Genomic DNA, 27,006 nt, shown 5'->3' with positions numbered 1-27,006 from the left:
TGACATATAATACACACACTACATTATATTTATCTGTGCATATAGATTACACCCCTGTATATGACTGGGTGCCCTCTGTCCTGACATATGATACACACACTCTACATTATATTTATCTTACAGATTACACCCCTGTATATGACTGGGGTGCCCTCTGTCCTCACATATAATACACACACTACATTATATTTATCTTACAGATTACACCCCTGTATATGACTGGGTGCCCTCTGTCCTCACATATAATACACACACTCTACATTATATTTATCTGTGCATATAGATTACACCCCTGTATATGACTGGGTGCCCTCTGTCCTCACATATAATACACACACTCTACATTATATTTATCTGTGCATATAGATTACACCCCTGTATATGACTGGGTGCCCACTGTCCTCACATATAATACACGCACTACATTATATTTATCTGTGCATATAGATTACACCCCTGTATATGACTGGGGTGCCCTCTGTCCTCACATATAATACACACACTACATTATATTTATCTGGGCATATAGATTACACCCCTGTATATGACTGGGTGCCCTCTGTCCTCACATATAATACACACACTCTACATTATATTTATCTGTGCATATAGATTACACCCCTGTATATGACTGGGTGCCCTCTGTCCTCACATATAATACACACACTCTACATTATATTTATCTGTGCATATAGATTACACCCCTGTATATGACTGGGGTGCCCTCTGTCCTCACATATAATACACACACTCTACATTATATTTATCTTACAGATTACACCCCTGTATATGACTGGGGTGCCCTCTGTCCTCACATATAATACACACACTCTACATTATATTTATCTGTGCATATAGATTACACCCCTGTATATCACTGGGTGCCCTCTGTCCTCACATATAATACACACACTCTACATTATATTATCTGTGCATATAGATTACACCCCTGTATATGACTGGGTGCCCTCTGTCCTCACATATAATACACACACTACATTATATTTATCTGGGCATATAGATTACACCCCTGTATATGACTGGGGTGCCCTCTGTCCTCACATTTAATACACACACTCTACATTATATTTATCTGTGCATATAGATTACACCCCTGTATATGACTGGGGTGCCCTCTGTCCTCACATATAATACACACACTACATTATATTTATCTGTGCATATAGATTACACCCCTGTATATGACTGGGTACCCTCTGTCCTCACATATAATACACACACTCTACATTATATTTATCTGTGCATATAGATTACACCCCTGTATATGACTGGGTGCCCTCTGTCCTCACATATAATACACACACTCTACATTATATTTATCTGTGCATATAGATTACACCCCTGTATATGACTGGGTGCCCTCTGTCCTCACATATAATACACACACTACATTATATTTATCTGTGCATATAGATTACACCCCTGTATATGACTGGGGTGCCCTCTGTCCTCACATTTAATACACACACTACATTATATTTATCTGGGCATATAGATTACACCCCTGTATATGACTGGGTGCCCTCTGTCCTCACATATAATACACACACTACATTATATTTATCTGGGCATATAGATTACACCCCTGTATATGACTGGGTGCCCTCTGTCCTCACATATAATACACACACTCTACATTATATTTATCTGGGCATATAGATTACACCCCTGTATATGACTGGGTGCCCTCTGTCCTCACATATAATACACACACTCTACATTATATTTATCTGTGCATATAGATTACACCCCTGTATATGACTGGGGTGCCCTCTGTCCTCACATATAATACACACACTACATTATATTTATCTGTGCATATAGATTACACCCCTGTATATGACTGGGGTGCCCTCTGTCCTCACATATAATACACGCACTACATTATATTTATCTGTGCATATAGATTACACCCCTGTATATGACTGGGTGCCCTCTGTCCTCACATATAATACACACACTACATTATATTTATCTGTGCATATAGATTACACCCCTGTATATGACTGGGTGCCCTCTGTCCTCACATATAATACACACACTACATTATATTTATCTGTGCATATAGATTACACCCCTGTATATGACTGGGGTGCCCTCTGTCCTCACATATAATACACACACTCTACATTATATTTATCTGTGCATATAGATTACACCCCTGTATATGACTGGGTGCCCTCTGTCCTCACATATAATACACACACTCTACATTATATGTATCTGTGCATATAGATTACACCCCTGTATATGACTGGGTGCCCTCTGTCCTCACATATAATACAAACTTTGGGTTTTTCTCTGTATCTCAGTGTTGTTAACATAAGTACTTGTGCAGTAATATGATATTACAGATCTTATCTGCGTTCATCTGTAAACTGTAAATATATATATATATATATATATATATATATATATATATATATATATATATATATATATATATATATATATATATATATATATAAAATTCCCGACTGTATGATGGACATTATATCACCACCGTAGCATAATGTATACAGAAAGTGTTCCTAGTTATATATACCCGCAGCCTCCGATTCATGTGTAGGGACTGCTGCTATTTTATAGTCTCCTTACGTGTTTAACCAAGACATTGCTTGCTTTATATATATATATATATATATATATATATATATGCATCATTTATATATCTTGTATTATTTGTATATTTGCATTATCTGGTAGCGCGTTGAGGAATATTGGGGTTTATATACACACACACACACACACACACACACACACATATATATAAATACACATATACATATATATATATATACACACACACACACATATATATATATATATACACACACACACACACACACACATATATACACACACACACACACACATATATACACACACACACATACACAATACTTTGTTATACACAGGCACAGAGCGGCGATGTAACTCGACCAGAACTGCTCCTGGGCAGACGGGAGAGACATTGCAGCCGGTTATACAGATGGGTGATGATAACGATATTATACATATAACATACATTGGGGTTATTCCTATACGCAGCCGGCGCACATAACACGCAGCATCTCTTGTATAGTGGTATCTGCGTGTAGCGCTGCGCTACCTAATACAGTATCTCGTTACACTAACAGGCGCAAGTTCTGCTGAGTGCCGGACCCCTGCTGTGTGTGTATGGAAGTGTGTGTGTATGTATGTATGTATGTATGTATGTATGTATGTGTTACATGTAACTATATATAATGTATGTATGGGTTACATGTAACGATATATAATGTATGTATTTGTTACATGTAACGATATATAATGTATGTATGTGTTACATGTAACTATATATAATGTATTTATGTGTGTTACATGTAACTATATATAATGTATGTATGCCGGCATAGTGGTGCTGATATATAATGTATGTATGTATGTATGTGTTACATGTAACGATATATAATGTATGTGTTACATGTAACGATATATAATGTATGTATGTGTTACATGTAACTATATATAATATATGTATGTATGTGTTACATGTAACTATATATAATGTATGTATGTGTTACATGTAACTATATATAATATATGTATGTATGTGTTACATGTAACTATATATAATGTATGTATGCCGGCATAGTGGTGCTGATATATAATGTATGTATGTATGTATGTATGTATGTGTTACATGTAACGATATATAATGTATGTGTTACATGTAACGATATATAATGTATGTATGTGTTACATGTAACTATATATAATATATGTATGTATGTGTTACATGTAACTATATATAATGTATGTATGTGTTACATGTAACTATATATAATATATGTATGTATGTGTTACATGTAACTATATATAATGTATGTATGCCGGCATAGTGGTGCTGATATATAATGTATGTATGTATGTATGTATGTGTTACATGTAACGATATATAATGTATGTGTTACATGTAACGATATATAATGTATGTATGTGTTACATGTAACGATATATAATGTATGTATGTGTTACATGTAACGATATATAATGTATGTATGTGTTACATGTAACTATATATAATATATGTATGTATGTGTTACATGTAACTATATATAATGTATGTATGTGTTACATGTAACTATATATAATGTATGTATGTGTTACATGTAACTATATATAATGTATGTATGTATGTGTTACATGTAACGATATATAATGTATGTGTTACATGTAACGATATATAATGTATGTATGTGTTACATGTAACTATATATAATGTATGTATGTGTTACATGTAACTATATATAATGTATGTATGTATGTATGTGTTACATGTAACTATATATAATGTATGTATAACAGCATAGTGGTGCTGATATATAATATATGTAATTCTATCTATCCATCTATAATATATCTATGTGTTTTATATAAATATATATATAATATATGTATATGTTACATGTAACTATATATAATATATGTATGTATGTGTTTTATGTAACTTTATATAATATAATATATGTATGTATGTGTTGTGTGTAACTATACATAATTTATGTATATGTTACATGTTGCTGTGTGTATATATATATTTATATATATACACATCTGTGTATATGTTACATGTAACTATATATATATATATATATATATATATATATATATAATATATGTATGTATGTGTTTCATGTAACTATATATAATGTATGTACGTGTTACATGTTACTGTGTGTGTGTTACATGTAACTATATATATATATATATATATATATATATATATATATATATAGTTACATGCAACACATACATATATTTTATTTCTATCTATATAGTGAGCTGTAGCGTCCGGCACTCCCCGCACTCCAATCTGTACTGTGAATAAAATATATGGTATGTGAATGAATTTATGTATGTGTTGCATGTAACTTTAATATAATATATTTTTATATGTATGTGTTAGATGTAACGATCTATATAATATATGAATGTGTTACATGTAACTATATATATATAATATATGTATGTATGTATGTATGTATGTATGTATGTGTTACATTAAACTATATATAATGCATGTATGTATGTATATGTTACATGTAACTACAGAAGTGACTGATGCAGGGATATACATAGAGGCAGGTACATACATGTGACACACGGTACTATGGGGGATACATGTCAGGGGGCTCCCGGTGCTTCTCCTGCAGCGCCGGTGTCTTGGCCGGAGAAGTGGCCTTTTAAACTGAAACGATGTAGATAATGTGTGTGTGTGTGTGTGTGTGTGTGTGTGTGTGTGTGTGTGTGTGTGTGTGTGTGTGTGTGTGTGTGTGTGTGTGTGTGTGTGTGTGTGTGTGTGTGTGTGTGTGTGTGTGTGTGTGTGTGTGTATAACTAGTGTGTGTGTGTGTGTGTACATAGGTGAAACAATGCGGCATGGCATACAAACTATATATGTACACAGATTGCATTATACAGACACAGCGCATGTACTATAAGGGCGCAGGACAGACACAGCGCATGTACTATAAGGGCGCAGGACAGACACAGCGCATGTACTATAAGGGCGCAGGACAGACACAGCGCATGTACTATAAGGGCGCAGGACAGACACAGCGCATGTACTATAAGGGCGCAGGACAGACACAGCGCATGTGGCATGTACTATAATGGCGCAGGACAGACACAGCACATGGGGCATGTACTATAAGGGCGCAGGACAGGTGACACTGGGAGACCCGCACCCGGTATCATTGCGGCGGTATGTATGATCACAGCGCCGCATCCTTGCGCTGTAATTAGCGATAAATTTCAAATAACTGAACTGAAGATGAGTGAGATCAATTACACGTGTAACTGGCGACGTTTGTGTGTGTGTGTGTGTGTGTGGTGTGTGTGTGTGTGTGTGTGTGTGTGTGTGTGTGTGACTGTGTGTGAGACTGTGTGTGTGCTGTGTGTGTGCTGTGTGTGTGTGTGTGTGTGTGTGTGTGTGTGTGTGTGTGTGTGAGACTGTGTGTGTGTGTGTGTGTGTGTGTGTGCATGTTTGTGTGTGTGTGTGTGTGTCGTTGTGTGTGTGTGTGTGTGTGTGTGTGTGCTGTGTGTGTGGGTATGTTTGTGTGTGTGTCGTTGTGTGTGTGTGAGACTGTGTGTGTGTGTGTGTGTGAGAGAGAGAGAGTCAGTGTGTGTGAGTGTGTGTGTGTGTGTGTGTGTGAGAGAGAGAGTGTGTGTGTGTGTGTGTGTGTGAGTGTGTGTGTGTGTGTGTGTGTGTGTGTGTGTGAGAGAGAGAGTCTGTGTGTGTGAGTCTGTGTGTGTGTGTGCTGTGTGTTACAGTGTCCTTACACAATGTGATACACACACATATTGTGCTGAGCACAGCGGGGACAGCCCGGCGCAGGTGGCTAGTCCACAGAGCTGACACTCTCCTCTCCCTCCCTCCCCCAGGTAACGAGAGCAGCGCTGAGAGCTTCCTATTGCACAATGCCCTCGCCAGGAAACCGAAGCGGATCCGCACAGCGTTCTCCCCATCTCAGCTGCTGCGCCTGGAACACGCCTTCGAGAAGAACCATTACGTTGTGGGCGCAGAGAGGAAACAGTTGGCACACAGTCTCAGCCTGACCGAGACCCAGGTACCCACACTGCCAGCCTGCCATGGTCACTGCCACCCAGCCGTGGTCACTGTCACCCAGCAATGGCCACTGTCACCCAGCCGTGGCCACTGTCACCCAGCCGTGGTCACTGCCACCCAGCCATGGTCACTGCCACCCATCAGTGGTCACTGTCACCCAGCAATGGTCACTGCCACCCAGCTATGGTCACTGTCACCCAGCAATGGTCACTGTCACCCAGCCGTGGTCACTGTCACCCAGCAATGGTCACTGCCACCCAGCAATGGTCACTGTAACCCAGCAATGGTCACTGTCACCCAGATATGGTCACTGTCACCCAGCTATGGTCACTGCCACCCAGCAATGGTCACTGTCACCCAGCAATGGCCACTGTCACCCAGCAATGGCCACTGTCACCCAGCAATGGTCAGTGTCACCCAGCTATGGTCACTGCCACCCAGCAATGGCCACTGTCACCCAGCAATGGTCACTGCCACCCAGCAATGGTCACTGTCACCCAGCAATGGCCACTGTCACCCAGCCATGGTCACTGCCACCCAGCCATAGTCACTGTCACCCAGCTATGGTCACTGTCACCCAGCACTGGTCACTGTCACCCAGCTATGGTCACTGTCACCCAGCAATGGTCACTGTCACCCAGCAATGGTCACTGTCACCCAGCCATGGTCACTGCCACCCAGCTATGGTCACTGTCACCCAGCAATGGTCACTGCCACCCAGCTATGGTCACTGTCACCCAGCTATGGTCACTGTCACCCAGCAATGGTCACTGTCACCCAGCAATGGTCACTGTCACCCAGCTATGGTCACTGTCACCCAGCTATGGTCACTGCCACCCAGCAATGGTCACTGTCACCCAGCAATGGCCACTGTCACCCAGCAATGGTCACTGTCACTCAGCTATGGTCACTGCCACCCAGCAATGGCCACTGTCACCCAGCAATGGTCACTGCCACCCAGCAATGGCCACTGTCACCCAGCAATGGCCACTGTCACCCAGCAATGGCCACTGTCACCCAGCAATGGTCACAGTTATCCAACAATGGCCACAATTATCTAGCAATGGTCTCTAGCTGCTGCACAGCACGCTGATACACTCACTGCCATGCAATTGCACCTTCTGTTATTGCAGCAATGGTGGTATGCAGTAAATGCTGCATGGAATATTATTAAGTAACAACTGGACTAAAAGGCTACATTTCTTCCCTGATATTGTGTAGTAATAGTAATACCTGGGTACTCTACTGATATAATAGTGTAGTAATAGTAATGCCTGGGTACTCTACTGATATCATAGTGTAGTAATAGTAATACCTGGTTACTCTACTGATATCATAGTGTAGTAATAGTAATACCTGGTTACTCTACTGATATCATAGTGTAGTAATAGTAATACCTGGTTACTCTACTGATATCATAGTGTAGTAATAGTAATGCCTGGGTACTCTACTGATATCATAGTGTAGTATTAGTAATACCTGGTTACTCTACTGATATCGTAGTGTAGTAATAGTAATACATGGTTACTATACTGATATCATAGTGTAGTAATAGTAATACCTGGTTACTCTACTGATATCATAGTGTAGTAATAGTAATACCTGGTTACTCTAATGATATCGTAGTGTAGTAATAGTAATACCTGGTTACTCTACTGATATCATAGTGTAGTAATAGTAATACCTGGTTACTCTACTGATATCATAGTGTAGTAATAGTAATACCTGGTTACTCTACTGATATTGCCTGTTCAGTGTTTGTGAATTGTTTTGTACTAATTAGAACAAGTGGTGACTAGTTGAATTATAGTATATTATGCAGTAACTGGTAAATGGATTTATATTATATTAGGAGAAATGAAGAATGTATTATTATAAACTTTTGGGAATACAACCATTATACAACTGTGCGGTTCTGTAGGTGTGATCAGCACCTAATGTAGCAGTATTATTGTGCAGTAATTGGTATAAATGTGGAATGCAGTGACATTATTGTGCAGTAATTGGTATAAATGTGGAATGCAGTGACATTATTGTGCAGTAATTGGTATAAATGGGGAATGCAGTGACATTATTGTGCAGTAATTGGTATAAATGGGGAATGCAGTGACATTATTGTGCAGTTATTGGTATAAATGGGGAATGCAGTGACATTATTGTGCAGTTATTGGTATAAATGGGGAATGCAGTGACATTATTGTGCAGTTATTGGTATAAATGGGGAATGCAGTGACATTATTGTGCAGTTATTGGTATAAATGGGGAATGCAGTGACATTATTGTGCAGTTATTGGTATAAATGGGGAATGCAGTGACATTATTGTGCAGTAATTGGTATAAATGGGGAATGCAGTGACATTATTGTGCAGTTATTGGTATAAATGGGGAATGCAGTGATATTATTGTGCAGTAATTGGTGCAAATGGTGAATGCAGTGACATTATTGTGTAGTAATTAGTATAAATGGTGAATGCAGTGACATTATTGTGCAGTAATTAGTATAATGGTGAATGTAGTGACATTATTGTGCAGTAATTAGTATAATGGTGAATGTAGTGACATTATTGTGTAGTAATTAGTATAATGGTGAATGTAGTGACATTATTGTGTAGTAATTAGTATAAATGGTGAATGCAGTGACATTATTGTGCAGTAATTTGCATAAATAGGGAATGCAGTGACATTATTGTGTAGTAATTAGTATAAATGGTGAATGCAGTGACATTATTGTGCAGTAATTAGTATAATGGTGAATGTAGTGACATTATTGTGCAGTAATTAGTATAATGGTGAATGTAGTGACATTATTGTGTATTAATTAGTATAATGGTGAATGTAGTGACATTATTGTGTAGTAATTAGTATAAATGGGGAATGCAGTGACATTATTGTGTAGTAATTAGTATAAATGGTGAATGCAGTGAAATTATTGTGCAGTAATTAGTATAATGGTGAAGGCAGTGACATTATTGTGCAGTAATTAGTATAATGGTGAATGCAGTGACATTATTGGGTAGTAATTAGTATAAATGGGGAATGCAGTGAAATTATTGTGCAGTAATTAGTATAAATGGGGAATGCAGTGGCATTGTGCAGTAATTAGTATAAATGGTGAATGCAGTGACATTATTGTGCAGTAATTAGTATAAATGGTGAATGCAGTAAAATTATTGTGCAGTAATTGGTGTAAATGGGGACTGCAGTGACATTATTGTGCAGTAATTGGTATAAATGGGGAATGCAGTGACATTATTGTGCAGTAATTGGTTTAAATAGGGAATGCAGTGACATTATTGTGCAGTAATTGGTATAAATGGGGAATGCAGTGAAATTATTGTGCAGTAATTAGTATAAATGGGGAATGCAGTGACATTGTGCAGTAATTAGTATAAATGGTGAATGCAGTGACATTATTGTGCAGTAATTAGTACAAATGTGGAATGCAGTGATATAGTCAGTAGAAATATTGAATGCAGTGCTATTATTTTGCAGTATAAACAGTGTAATTGTTGTGCAGTAATTAATATAAATGTTGAATGCAGTGATATTGTTGTGCAGTAATTAGTATAAATGGGGAATGCAGTGACATTGTGCAGTAATTAGTATAAATGCTAAATGCAGTGTAATTATTGTGCAGTAATTAGTATTAATTGGGAATGCAGTGTAATTATTGTGCAGTAATTAGTATAAATGTGGAATGCAGTGACATTATTTAGACTAGATGGGCCAAATGGTTCTTATCTGCCATCAAATTCTATGTTTCCATTTGCAGTAATTAGTACAAATGGGGAATGCAGTGATATAGTCAGTAGAAATATTGAATGCAGTGATATTATTTTGCAGTATAATACCCCTTTCACATTGCACTTTTACACCGGTATATTGCCGTTTTTTTCCCATTTTAAAACGTTTAAGGCTGCAATGTGAAAGTGCCAAAGTTGATTTACCAGTTAAAGATAACCGGTATTTCAACACAGTTAAAAAGCAGAGTCCAACACGTTTTAAAGCCGTTTTTTAGCCAGTGTAAATGGCTCTATTTCAATGGCTTGAAACGTGTCCCTTGGGGGTTAAACGGGTTAAATTTTGAATGGTATTAAATGATTTTTAAAACGGTTTTCACCTGCAATGTGAAAGGTCTCAAGGCTCAGACCCGTTTTAAAGTTCCATTTAAGAATACCGTGTCATTACCCATTTCTGCAATGTGAAAGCAGTATTAATCAGGAATGCAGTCACAGTATTGTTGGGTAATTAATATAAATGTTTAATGCAGTGATATTATTAGTATCAATGGGTAATTCAGTGATATTGTTGTGCAGTAATTAGTATAAATGGGGAATGCAGTGACATTGTGCAGTAATTAGTATAAATGGGGAATGCAGTGACATTGTGCAGTAATTAGTATAAATACCGAATGCAGTGCAATTATTGTGCAGTAATTCGTATAAATGTGGAATGCAGTGACAATATTATACAGTAATTGGTGAAAATGGGGAATGCAGTGACATTATTATGCAGTAATTAGTATTAATGGGGAATGCGGTGACATTATTATGCAGTAATTAGTATAAATGGTGAATGCAGTGAAATTATTGTGCAGTAATTAGTACAAATGGGGAATGCAGTGATATAGTCAGTAGAAATATTGAATGCAGTGATATTATTTTGCAGTATAAATCAGAAATGCAGTCACAGTATTGTTGGGTAATTAATATAAATGTTGAATGCAGTGATATTATTAGTATCAATGGGTAATTCAGTGATATTGTTTTGCAGTAATTAGTATAAATGGGGAATGCAGTGACATTGTGCAGTAATTAGTATAAATACTGAATGCAGTGTAATTATTGTGCAGTAATTCGTATTAATGGGGAATGCAGTGACAATATTATACAGTAATTGGTGTAAATGGGGAATGCAGTGACATTATTATGCAGTAATTAGTATTAATGGGGAATGCGGTGACATTATTGTGCAATAATTAGTATAAATGCTGAATGCAGTGACATTATTTTGCAGTAATTGGTATAAATGGGGACTGCAGTGACATTATTGTGCAGTAATTGGTATAAATGGGGAATGCAGTGACATTATTGTGCAGTTAATAGTATAAATGGGGAATGCAGTGGCATTATTGTGCAGTATTTGGTATAAATGATGAATGCAGTGACATTATTGTGCAGTAATTGGTATAAATGGGGAATGCAGTGACATTATTGTGCCGTAATTGGTATAAATGGGGAATGCAGTGACATTATTGTGCAGTAATTGGTATAAATGTAGAATGCAGTGACATTATTGTGCAGTTAATAGTATACATGGGGAATGCAGTGGGATTATTGTGCAGCAATTGGTATAAATGGGGAATGCAGTGACATTATTGTGCAGTAATTGGTGTAAATAGGGAATGCAGTGACATTATTGTGCAGTAATTGGTATTAATGGAGAATGCAGTGACATTATTGTGCAGTAATTGGTATTAATGGAGAATGCAGTGACATTATTGTGCAGTAATTGGTATAAATGGGGAATGCAGTGACATTATTGTGCAGTAATTGGTATAAATGGGGAATGCAGTGACATTATTGTGCAGTTAATAGTATAAATGGGGAATGCAGTGGCATTAATGTGCAGTATTTGGTATAAATGATGAATGCAGTGACATTATTGTGCAGTAATTGGTATAAATGGGGAATGCAGTGACATTATTGTGCCGTAATTGGTATAAATGGGGAATGCAGTGACATTATTGTGCAGTAATTGGTATAAATGTAGAATGCAGTGACATTATTGTGCAGTTAATAGTATAAATGGGGAATGCAGTGGGATTATTGTGCAGCAATTGGTATAAATGGGGAATGCAGTGACATTATTGTGCAGTAATTGGTGTAAATAGGGAATGCAGTGACATTATTGTGCAGTAATTGGTATTAATGGAGAATGCAGTGACATTATTGTGCAGTAATTGGTATTAATGGAGAATGCAGTGACATTATTTTGCAGTAATTGGTGTAAATGGGGACTGCAGTGACATTATTGTGCAGTAATTGGTATAAATGGGGAATGCAGTGACATTATTGTGCAGTAATTGGTTTAAATAGGGAATGCAGTGACATTATTGTGCAGTAATTGGTATAAATGGGGAATGCAGTGCCTTTATTGTGCAGTAATTGGTATTAATGGAGAATGCAGTGACATTATTGTGCAGTAATTGGTGTAAATAGGGAATGCAGTGACATTATTGTGCAGTAATTGGTATTAATGGAGAATGCAGTGACATTATTTTGCAGTAATTGGTGTAAATGGGGACTGCAGTGACATTATTGTGCAGTAATTGGTATAAATGGGGAATGCAGTGACATTATTGTGCAGTAATTGGTTTAAATAGGGAATGCAGTGACATTATTGTGCAGTAATTGGTATAAATGGGGAATGCAGTGACATTATTGTGCAGTAATTGGTATAAATGGGGAATGCAGTGATATTGTGCAGTAATTGGTATAAATGGGGAATGCAGTTACATTGTGAAGTAATTGGTATAAATGGGGAAAGCAGTGACATTATTGTGCAGTAATTGGTATATATGGGGAAAGCAGTGACATTATTGTGCAGTAATTGGTATAAATGGGGAAAGCAGTGACATTATTGTGCAGTAATTGGTATAAATGGGGAATGCAGTGACATTATTGTGCAGTAATTGGTATAAATGGGGAATGTAGTGACATTGTGCAGTAATTGGTATAAATGGGGAAAGCAGTGCCTTTATTGTGCAGTAATTGGTATAAATGGGGAATGCAGTGGCATTATTGTGCAGTAATTGGTATAAATGGGGAATGCAGTGACATTATTGTGCAGTAATTGGTATAAATGGGGAAAGCAGTGCCTTTATTGTGCAGTAATTGGTATAAATGGGGAATGCAGTGACATTATTGTGCAGTAATTGGTGTAAATGGGGAAAGCAGTGATATTGTGCAGTAATTGGTATAAATGGGGGAAGCAGTGACATTATTGTGCAGTAATTGGTATAAATGGGGAAAGCAGTGATATTGTGCAGTAATTGGTATTAATGGAGAATGCAGTGACATTATTGTGCAGTTATTGGTATAAATGGGGAATGCAGTGACATTATTGTGCAGTTAATAGTATAAATGGGGAATGCAGTGACACTATTGTGCAGTAATTGGTGTAAATAGGGAATGCAGTGGCATTATTGTGCAGTAATTGGTATTAATGTAGAATGCAGTGACATTATTGTGCAGTAATTGGTGTAAATAGGGAAAGCAGTGACATTATTGTGCAGTAATTGGTAGAAATGGGGAAAGCAGTGCCTTTATTGTGCAGTAATTGGTATAAATGGGGAAGTTAGTGACATTATTGTGCAGTAATTGGTATAAATGGGGAATGCAGTGACATTATTGTGCAGTAATTGGTATAAATGGGGAATGTAGTGACATTATTGTGCAGTAATTGGTATAAATGGGGAATGCAGTGACATTATTGTGCAGTAATTGGTATAAATGGGGAATGTAGTGACATTGTGAAGTAATTGGTATAAATGGGGAATGCAGTGCCTTTATTGTGCAGTAATTGGTGTAAATGGGGAATGCAGTGATACTAATCTCGGAGAGGGAAAGTGCCGGCGATAATAATAGCCCATATCAGAGGAAGTGGTGATGGAGTGAGTTTATACTTGTCACTAACTAATGGAGACTTGAGCAGAGAATATCTGGCTGGGGATTAGGCCGGGACACTATTGCAGGGGATGGGGGCTGTGTACGTCTTTGTCTTACAAGTGATTGCACCTTTATTCTGGAGGTCAGAGAAGAAGGGAGGCTTATGGTGGTCTTTGTGCTGACTGATCCTTGGGGGTCTTTGTGCCGATGTCAGCGCAATGAGACATTTCTTCCAGATCAACACAGAGACATGAACCGTCCTCCCCTCAATTAGCCAAGTAAAAGCGAATTAAAGTCACCCTGGTAGCGGTGCGGGAGCCCCGGCCCCTAATTCCCAGACAGCGGCTTACTTATCTGTCAGCTGCAGACACGGCCGGGGTCTAGGAGCTCGCACTCTACCCCCCCCCCCCCCTCCCCAACTCATAGGGTAGGGTGCAACTTCTGTGTATAACTGCAGATGTCCCTGTATTATTATACTGTGCGCACATGTATGTGTATGTACTGTGTGTGTATGTACTGTGTGTGTATGTGTGCATGTATGTATGTATGTATGTGTGTGCATGTGTGTGTATGTATGTATGTATGTATGTATGTATGTATGTATGTGTGTGTGTGTGTGTGTGTGTGTGTGTGTGTATGTATGTGTGTGTATGTATGTGTATGTATGTATGTATGTGTATGTATGTATGTATGTATGTATGTATGTGTATATGTATGTGTTTGTGTGCATGTATGTGTGTATGTATGTATGTATGTATGTGTATATGTATGTGTGTGCATGTATGTATGTATGTGTAAATGTATGTGTTTGTGTGCATGTATGTATGTGTATGTATGTATGTATGTATGTGTATGGGTGTGTATGTATGTATGTGTATATGTATGTATGTATGTATGTATGTATGTATGTATGTATGTATGTATGTGTATATGTATTTGTTTGTGTGCATGTATGTGTATATATGTATGTATGTATGTATGTATGTATGTATGTGTGCATGTATGTATGTATGTGTATGTATGTATGTATGTATGTATGTATGTATGTATGTATGTGTATATATGTATGTATGTATATATGTGTGCATGTATGTATGTGTATGTATGTATGTATGTATGTATGTGTATATGTATGTGTGTATGTATGTATGTGTATAGGTTTCTATGTATATACAGTATATAGATATAACTTTTTTTCTGGAAGTTCAGGAACTCTGACTGTATTTTACAATAACTCATATCGATGTATAGATAGAAAAAGTATATCATCTATGTACACACACTCACACACACTCACTCACACAGTCACACACACACATAGACACACACTCACACACATAGACACTCACTCACACACACTCACACACACACACACACACAATAAACATATATTCTGTATGCGGACACTGGGGGGTAATTTTTGTATTGTATGTTTATCCCGTGTAAGTGGGGAACCCCGAATGCGCTTGGCGCTAATACAGATCCCCTCATAACATTGGCTTGGAGTATATTTCTACGTGAGTGCCTCCTATTGCTGGGACTGCTACAGTATTTGGTACTTGTTTTCCAGCACGGCACCCGTCGGGTCCCATCGCATACCATAACTTAAGGTATGCGATGGGACCCGTCAGACCCGATTTTCGGGTTTTAAAGACCTTCCCATACAATTTAAAAATCGGTCGCATCGCATGCCGTTACAATTTTACCCGATTTTACATTGTACCCAATGTTAAATGCCCCCCCCCCCCCCCAGACCCAATTTTTAATTGTATACCCACATGACGGTTAATTATTATGTCCAATGCCCCCCCCCCCCATTGTTAACGCAACACCACGATAAAGGTCAACCCGAAGCGTGGCGAGTGCAGCGAGCCCGCGAGGGGCGGCAGTACGTGTCCTCCAACCTTTTCATACCCCCACTATCTATGTCGGCGTGGAGTTGATTTTATATAGTGTGGCGAGCGCAGCGAGGCCGAAGCGTGGCGTGCGCAGCGCGCCCCGCAAGGGGACGCGGAATACTTCACATGTATTCTGCATCCGCTCGCCACGCTTCGGGCTCGCCACACTATATAAAATCAACTCCACGCCGACGTGGATAGTGGGGGTATGAAAAGGTCGGAGAACGTGTACCGCTGCCCCTCGCGGGCTCGCTGCGCTCGCCACGCTTTGGGTTGGCATTTGACACAGTAATTACCCATGCGATTGGCCCAATTTTTCCGAACCGATGACATACAATAGAAATCGGTGGCGCCGTGCTAGGAAACAAGTAGCCAGTATTTATTAAGGATAGGCACTCGGCTTTATTGTGGACGTATGTCATTACCGGATATGTGTATGTGTGTGTGTGTATGTGTGTGTGTGTGTGTATACCTCCGAGTATTGTGGACGTATGTCATTACCGACACATTATGAATATATATATATATGTGTGTATGTGTGTGTGTATACCTCCGAGTATTGTGGACGTATGTCATTACCGACACATTATGAATATATATATATGTGTGTGTGTGTGTGTGTATACCTCAGAGTATTGTAGACATATGTCATTACCGGCACATTATGGATATATATATATATGTGTATGTGTGTGTGTGTGTGTATACCTCCGAGTATTGTAGACGTATGTCATTACCGGCACATTATGGATATATATATGTGTATGTGTGTGTGTGTGTGTACCTCCGAGTATTGTAGACGTATGTCATTACCGACACATTATGGATATATATATGTGTATGTGTGTGTGTGTATGTGTGTGTGTATACCTCCGAGTATTGTAGACGTATGTCATTACCGGCACATTATGGATATATATATGTGTATGTGTGTGTGTGTACCTCCGAGTATTGTAGACGTATGTCATTACCGGCACATTATGGATATATATATGTGTATGTGTGTGTGTGTGTGTGTGTACCTCCGAGTATTGTAGACGTATGTCATTACCGGCACATTATGGATATATATATATATGTGTATGTGTGTGTGTGTGTGTGTACCTCCGAGTATTGTAGACGTATGTCATTACCGGCACATTATGGATATATATATGTGTATGTGTGTGTGTGTGTATACCTCCGAGTATTGTAGACGTATGTCATTACCGGCACATTATGGATATATATATGTGTATGTGTGTGTGTGTGTATACCTCCGAGTATTGTAGACGTATGTCATTACCGGCACATTATGGATATATATATATATGTGTATGTGTGTGTGTGTGTGTACCTCCGAGTATTGTAGACGTATGTCATTACCGACACATTATGGATATATATATGTGTATGTGTGTGTGTGTACCTCCGAGTATTGTAGACGAATGTCATTACCGGCACATTATGGATATATATATATGTGTATGTGTGTGTGTGTGTACACCTCCGAGTATTGTGGACGTATGTCATTACCGGCACATTATGGATATATATATGTGTATGTGTGTGTGTGTGTATACCTCCGAGTATTGTAGACGTATGTCATTACCGGCACATTATGTATATATATATATGTGTGTGTGTGTGTGTGTATACCTCAGAGTATTGTAGACGTATGTCATTACCGACACATTATGAATATATATATATATATATATGTGTGTGTGTGTGTGTGTGTGTATACCTCCGAGTATTGTAGACGTATGTCATTACCGGCACATTATGGATATATATATATGTGTATGTGTGTGTGTGTGTGTGTGTACCTCCGAGTATTGTGGACGTATGTCATTACCGACACATTATGAATATATATATATATGTGTATGTGTGTGTGTGTGTGTATACCTCCGAGTATTGTAGACGTATGTCATTACCGGCACATTATGGATATATATATATGTGTGTGTGTGTGTGTGTATACCTCCGAGTATTGTAGACGTATGTCATTACCGGCACATTATGGATATATATATGTGTATGTGTGTGTGTGTGTGTATACCTCCGAGTATTGTAGACGTATGTCATTACCGGCACATTATGGATATATATATGTGTATGTGTGTGTGTGTGTGTATACCTCCGAGTATTGTAGACGTATGTCATTACCGGCACATTATGGATATATATATATGTGTATGTGTGTGTGTGTGTGTATACCTCCGAGTATTGTAGACGTATGTCATTACCGGCACATTATGGATATATATATATATATATATATATGTGTATGTGTGTGTGTGTGTATACCTCCGAGTATTGTAGACGTATGTCATTACCGGCACATTATGGATATATATATGTGTATGTGTGTGTGTGTGTGTATACCTCCGAGTATTGTAGACGTATGTCATTACCGACACATTATGGATATATATATGTGTATGTGTGTGTGTGTGTGTGTGTATACCTCCGAGTATTGTAGACGTATGTCATTACCGACACATTATGGATATATATATATGTGTATGTGTGTATACCTCCGAGTATTGTAGACGTATGTCATTACCGGCACATTATGGATATATATATGTGTATGTGTGTGTATACCTCCGAGTATTGTAGACGTATGTCATTACCGACACATTATGGATATATATATGTGTATGTGTGTGTGTGTGTGTGTGTGTACCTCCGAGTATTGTAGACGTATGTCATTACCGGCACATTATGGATATATATATGTGTATGTGTGTGTGTGTGTGTGTGTGTATACCTCCGAGTATTGTAGACGTATGTCATTACCGACACATTATGGATATATATATGTGTATGTGTGTGTGTGTGTGTGTACCTCCGAGTATTGTAGACGTATGTCATTACCGGCACATTATGGATATATATATGTGTATGTGTGTGTGTGTGTATACCTCCGAGTATTGTAGACGTATGTCATTACTGGCACATTATGGATATATATATATGTGTATGTGTGTGTGTGTGTATACCTCCGAGTATTGTAGACGTATGTCATTACCGGCACATTATGGATATATATATATGTGTATGTGTGTGTGTGTGTATACCTCCGAGTATTGTGGACGTATGTCATTACCGACACATTATGGATATATATATGTGTATGTGTGTGTGTGTGTGTGTGTGTATACCTCCGAGTATTGTAGACGTATGTCATTACCGGCACATTATGGATATATATATATGTGTGTATGTGTGTGTGTGTATACCTCCAAGTATTGTAGACGTATGTCATTACCGGCACATTATGGATATATATATATATATGTGTATGTGTGTGTGTGTGTGTATACCTCCGAGTATTGTAGACGTATGTCATTACCGGCACATTATGGATATATATATGTGTATGTGTGTGTGTGTATACCTCCGAGTATTGTAGACGTATGTCATTACCGACACATTATGGATATATATATATGTGTATGTGTGTGTGTGTGTGTGTATACCTCCGAGTATTGTAGACGTATGTCATTACCGGCACATTATGGATATATATATGTGTATGTGTGTGTGTGTGTGTATACCTCCGAGTATTGTAGACGTATGTCATTACCGGCACATTATGGATATATATATATATATATATATGTGTATGTGTGTGTGTGTGTGTATACCTCCGAGTATTGTAGACGTATGTCATTACCGGCACATTATGGATATATATATGTGTATGTGTGTGTGTGTGTGTGTACCTCTGAGTATTGTAGACGTATGTCATTACCGACACATTATGGATATATATATGTGTATGTGTGTGTGTGTGTGTGTATACCTCCGAGTATTGTAGACGTATGTCATTACCGGCACATTATGGATATATATATATGTGTATGTGTGTGTGTATACCTCCGAGTATTGTAGACGTATGTCATTACCGACACATTATGTATATATATATATATATGTGTGTGTGTGTGTGTGTATACCTCCGAGTATTGTAGACGTATGTCATTACCGACACATTATGGATATATATATGTGTATGTGTGTGTACCTCCGAGTATTGTGGACGTATGTCATTACCGACACATTATGAATATATATATATATATGTGTGTGTGTGTGTATATCTCCGAGTATTGTGGACGTATGTCATTACCGACACATTATGAATATATATATATATATATGTGTGTGTGTGTATGTGTGTGTGTGTATACCTCCGAGTATTGTAGACGTATGTCATTACCGACACATTATGGATATATATATATGTGTATGTGTGTGTGTGTATACCTCCGAGTATTGTAGACGTATGTCATTACCGGCACATTATGGATATATATATATGTGTATGTGTGTGTGTGTGTATACCTCTGAGTATTGTAGACGTATGTCATTACCGGCACATTATGGATATATAAATGTGTATGTGTGTGTGTGTACCTCCGAGTATTGTAGACGTATGTCATTACCGGCACATTATGGATATATATATGTGTATGTGTGTGTGTGTGTATACCTCCGAGTATTGTAGACGTATGTCATTACCGGCACATTATGGATATATATATATGTGTATGTGTGTGTGTACCTCCGAGTATTGTAGACGTACTGTATGTCATTACCGGCACATTATGGATATATATATATGTGTATGTGTGTGTGTGTATACCTCCGAGTATTGTAGACGTATGTCATTACCGGCACATTATGGATATATATATATGTGTATGTGTGTGTGTGTACCTCCGAGTATTGTAGACGTATGTCATTACCGGCACATTATGGATATATATATGTGTATGTGTGTGTGTGTGTGTGTATACCTCCGAGTATTGTAGACGTATGTCATTACCGGCACATTATGGATATATATATATGTGTATGTGTGTGTGTGTGTATACCTCCGAGTATTGTAGACGTATGTCATTACCGGCACATTATGGATATATATATATGTGTATGTGTGTGTGTGTATGTGTGTGTGTATACCTCCGAGTATTGTAGACGTATGTCATTACCGGCACATTATGGATATATATATATGTGTATGTGTGTGTGTGTGTGTGTATACCTCCGAGTATTGTAGACGTATGTCATTACCGACACATTATGGATATATATATGTGTATGTGTGTGTGTGTATACCTCCGAGTATTGTAGACGTATGTCATTACCGGCACATTATGGATATATATATATGTGTATGTGTGTGTGTACCTCCGAGTATTGTAGACGTACTGTATGTCATTACCGGCACATTATGGATATATATATGTGTATGTGTGTGTGTGTGTATACCTCCGAGTATTGTAGACGTATGTCATTACCGACACATTATGGATATATATATATATGTGTATGTGTGTGTGTACCTCCGAGTATTGTAGACGTATGTCATTACCGGCACATTATGGATATATATATATATGTGTATGTGTGTGTGTGTGTGTGTATACCTCCGAGTATTGTAGACGTATGTCATTACCGACACATTATGGATATATATATATGTGTATGTGTGTGTGTGTGTATACCTCCGAGTATTGTAGACGTATGTCATTACCGGCACATTATGGATATATATATATATGTGTATGTGTGTGTGTGTGTGTGTGTATACCTCCGAGTATTGTAGACGTATGTCATTACCGACACATTATGGATATATATATGTGTATGTGTGTGTGTGTGTATACCTCCGAGTATTGTGACAACATGTACCCTGTTTAATACATGTGATCCTGTGTAGTATATTGAACAATCTGTCGCTAGATTTGTGTATAGAGATCTCTTGTATACTGTATGTATATATTATGGGGACAAACAGTGCGACATCGGGGTATGCACACACAACTATATATAGATATATATAGATCTCTCTCTCCCTCCCCCCATATACACTGTATTATTCATTTATATCCGAATATTGTGACGGGGACAGGTCCTCTGTATAATACATGTGGTGTTGTCTATCTAGCTATATGAAGTAAAGTGCACATTGTCGGCAGGAACAGTCAGTCGATTAAATACCGCACACAGATATATATATCTATGTAGTCACAGCGTGAATTTGATAAATATAACTTTGTACGTGGAGGATAAATAATGGCGCTGACCATATAACGCTGCGCTGACCATATAACGCTGCGCAGACCATATAACGATATAACGCTGTGCTGACCATATAACGCTGCGCTGACCATATAACGCTGCGCTGACCATATAACGCTGCGCAGACCATATAACGCTGCACTGACCATATATCGCTTCGCTGACCATATAACAATATAACGCTGCGCAGACCATATAACGATATAACGCTGTGCTGACCATATAACACTGCACTGACCATATAACGCTGCACTGACCATATAACGCTGTGCTGACCATATAACGCTTCGGCGGCCATATAACGCTGCTCTGAGCATATAACGCTGCGCTGACCATATAACGATATAATGCTTCGCTGACCATATAACGATGCGCTGATCATATAACGATATAACGCTGCGCTGACCATCTAACGCTGCACTGACCATATAACGCTGCGCAGACCATATATCGCTGCACTGACCATATAACACTTCGCTGACCATATAACGCTGCACTGACCATATAACACTGCACTGACCATATATCGCTGCGCTGACCATATAACGCTGCGCAGACCATATATCGCTGCACTGACCATATAACACTTCGCTGACCATCTAACGCTGCGCTGACCATATAACGCTGCGCTGACCATATAACGCTGCGCAGACCATATAACGATATAACGCTGCGCTGACCATATAACGATATATCGCTGCACTGACCATATAACACTGCTATAACCATATATCGCTGCACTGACCATATAACGCTGCACTAACCATATAACGCTGCACTGACCATATAACGCTGCACTGACCATATAACGCTGCACTGACCATATAACGCTGCACTGACCATATAACGCTGCGCTGACCATATAACGCTGCGCAGACCATATAACGCTGCACTGACCATATAACGCTGCACTGACCATATAACGCTGCACTAACCATATAACGCTGCACTGACCATATAACGCTTCGCTGACCATATAACGCTGCACTGACCATATAACACTGCACTGACCATATAACACTGCACTGACCATATAACGCTGCACTGACCATATAACCATATAACGCTGCACTGACCATATAACGCTGCACTGACCATATAACGCTTCGCTGACCATATAACGCTGCACTGACCATATAACGCTGCACTGACCATATAACGCTGCGCTGACCATATAACGCTGCACTGACCATATAACGCTGCACTGACCATATAACGCTGCGCTGACCATATAACACTGCACTGACCATATAACGATATAATGCTTCGCTGACCATATAACGCTGCGCTGACCATATAACGCTGCGCTGACCATATAACGCTGCACTGACCATATAACGCTGCACTGACCATATAACGCTGCACTGACCATATAACGCTGCGCTGACCATATAACGATGCGCTGATCATATAACGATATAACGCTGCGCTGACCATATAACGCTGCTCTGAGCATATAACGCTTCGCTGACCATATAACGCTGCGCTGACCATATAACGCTGCACTGACCATATAACGCTGCACTGACCATATAACACTGTGCTGACCATATAACGCTGCACTGACCATATAACGCTGCGCTGACCATATAACGCTGCGCTGACCATATAACAATATAACGCTGCGCTGACCATATAACGCTGCACTGACCATATAACGCTGCACTGACCATATAACGCTTCGCTGACCATATAACGCTGCGCTGACCATATAACAATATAATGCTGCGCTGACCATATAACGCTGCACTGACCATATAACACTGCGCTGACCATATAACGCTGCGCTGACCATATAACGCTGCACTGACCATATAACACTGCACTGACCATATAACGCTTCGCTGACCATCTAACGCTGCTCTGAGCATATAACGATATAACGCTGCGCTGACCATATAACGCTGCTCTGAGCATATAACGCTGCGCTGACCATATAACGCTGCGCTGACCATATAACGCTGCACTGACCATATAACGCTGCACTGACCATATAACGCTGCGCTGACCATATAACGCTATAACGCTGCGCTGACCATATAACGCTGCACTGACCATATAACGCTGCACTGACCATATAACGCTGCGCTGACCATATAACGCTGCACTGACCATATAACGATATAACGCTGCACTGACCATATAACGCTGCACTGACCATATAACGCTGCACTGACCATATAACGCTGCACTGACCATATAACGCTATAACGCTGCGCTGACCATATAACGCTGCACTGACCATATAACGCTGCGCAGACCATATAACGATATAATGCTGCGCTGACCATATAACGATGCACTGACCATATAACGCTTCGCTGACCATATAACGCTGCGCTGACCATATAACGCTGCACTGACCATATAACGCTGCGCAGACCATATAACGATATAATGCTGCGCTGACCATATAACGATGCACTGACCATATAACGCTTCGCTGACCATATAACGCTGCGCTGACCATATAACGCTGCACTGACCATATAACGCTGCACTGACCATATAACGCTGCACTGACCATATAACGCTGCACTGACTATATAACGCTGCACTGACCATATAACGCTGCACTGACCATATAACGCTGCACTGACCATATAACGCTTCGCTGACCAGACCATATAACGCTGCACTGACCATATAACGCTGCGCTGACCATATAACGATGCACTGACCATATAACATATAATGCTTCGCTGACCATATAACGCTGCGCTGACCATGTAACGCTGCGCTGACTATATAATGCTGCACTGACCATATAACGCTGCGCTGACCATATAACACTGCGCTGACCATATAACGCTTCGCTGACCATATAACGCTGCACTGACCATATAACGCGCTGACCATATAACGCTGCACTGACCATATAACGCTGCACTGACCATATAACGCGGCGCTGACCATGTAACGCTGCGCTGACTATATAATGCTGCACTGACCATATAACGCTGCGCAGACCATATAACGATATAACGCTGCGCTGAGCATATAACACTGCACTGACCATATAACGCTGCGCTGACCATATAACGCTGTGCTGACCATATAACGCTGCGCTGACCATATAACGCTTCGCTGACCATATAATGATATAATGCTGCGCTGACCATATAACACTGCGCTGACCATATAACGCTTCGCTGACCATATAACGCTGCACTGACCATATAACGCGCTGACCATATAACGCTGCACTGACCATATAACGCTGCACTGACCATGTAACGCTGCGCTGACTATATAATGCTGCACTGACCATATAACGATATAATGCTGCGCTGACCATATAACGCGCTGACCATATAACGCTGCACTGACCATATAACGCTGCGCTGACCATATAACGATATAACGCTGCGCTGACCATATAACGCTGCACTGACCATATAACGATATAATGCTGCGCTGACCATATAACGCTTCGCTGACCATATAACGCTGCGCTGACCATATAACGCTGCGCTGACCATATAACGCTTTGCTAACTATATAACGCTGCGCTGACCATATAACGATATAACGCTGCACTGACCATATAACGATATAACGCTGCACTGACCATATAACGATATAACGCTGCACTGACCATATAACGATATAACGCTGCACTGACCATATAACGATATAACGATGCGCTGACCATATAACGCTGCGCTGACCATATAACGCTGCACTGACCATATAACGCTGCGCTGACCATATAACGCTTCGCTAACTATATAACGCTGCGCTGACCATATAACGATATAACGCTGCACTGACCATATAACGATATAACGCTGCACTGACCATATAACGATATAACGCTGCACTGACCATATAACGATATAACGCTGCACTGACCATATAACGATATAACGATGCGCTGACCATATAACGCTGCGCTGACCATATAACGCTGCACTGACCATATAACGATGCACTGACCATATAACGATGCACTGACCATATAACGCTGCGCTGACCATATAACGCTGCACTGACCATATAACGCTGCGCTGACCATATAACGCTGCACTGACCATATAACGCTGCGCTGACCATATAACGCTGCACTGACCATATAATGCTGCACTGACCATATAACGCTGCGCTGACCATATAACGCTGCACTGACCATATAACGCTGCACTGACCATATAACGCTGTGCTGACCATATAACGCTGCGCAGACCATATAACGCTGCACTGACCATATAACGCTGCGCTGACCATATAACGCTGCGCTGACCATATAACGCTGCACTGACCATATAACGCTGCGCTGACCATATAACGCTGCACTGACCATATAACGCTGCACTGACCATATAACGCTGCACTGACCATATAACGCTGCACTGACCATATAACCATATAACGCTGCGCTGACCATATAACGCTGCGCTGACCATATAACGCTGCGCTGACCATATAACGCTGCACTGACCATATAACGCTTCGCTGACCATATAACCATATAACGCTGCGCTGACCATATAACGCTGCACTGACCATATAACGCTGCGCTGACCATATAACGCTTCGCTAACTATATAACGCTGCGCTGACCATATAACCATATAACGCTGCACTGACCATATAACGCTGCGCTGACCATATAACGCTGCGCTGACCATATAATGCTTCGCTGACCATATAACCATATAACGCTGCACTGACCATATAACGCTGCACTGACCATATAACGCTTCGCTGACCATATAACGCTGC

The 27,006-nt window shown here is 39.5% G+C and overlaps 2 protein-coding genes across 4 annotated transcripts in view; one reads left to right on the top strand and one right to left on the bottom strand.

The window, feature by feature from the left end:
• The window catches only part of LOC146009505 (uncharacterized), a 225,369-nt gene that overhangs the window by 18,424 nt on the left and 179,939 nt on the right, over nt 1–27,006 (bottom strand). The gene's annotated exons all lie outside the window — the stretch shown is intronic.
• Nucleotides 1–27,006, top strand: part of EMX2 (empty spiracles homeobox 2) — a 34,162-nt gene that overhangs the window by 5,539 nt on the left and 1,617 nt on the right. The window contains exon 2 of one of the 2 annotated variants that reach the window (XM_083145691.1): nt 6,449–6,633. The exons of the other annotated variant lie outside the window; for it this stretch is intronic. Within the exon in view, the coding sequence (XP_083001817.1) occupies nt 6,449–6,633 (185 nt within the window). The remainder of the gene's footprint in view (nt 1–6,448; nt 6,634–27,006) is intronic. 2 annotated transcript variants of the gene reach the window in all.

The sequence above is a fragment of the Crinia signifera genome, chromosome 6 (assembly GCF_055691185.1).
Source record: "Crinia signifera chromosome 6, ASM5569118v1, whole genome shotgun sequence".
Classification (NCBI taxonomy): Eukaryota; Metazoa; Chordata; class Amphibia; order Anura; family Myobatrachidae; genus Crinia; species Crinia signifera.
The sequence above is the reverse complement of the archived record's forward strand: the minus strand, read 5'-3'. Positions and strand labels throughout refer to the sequence as shown.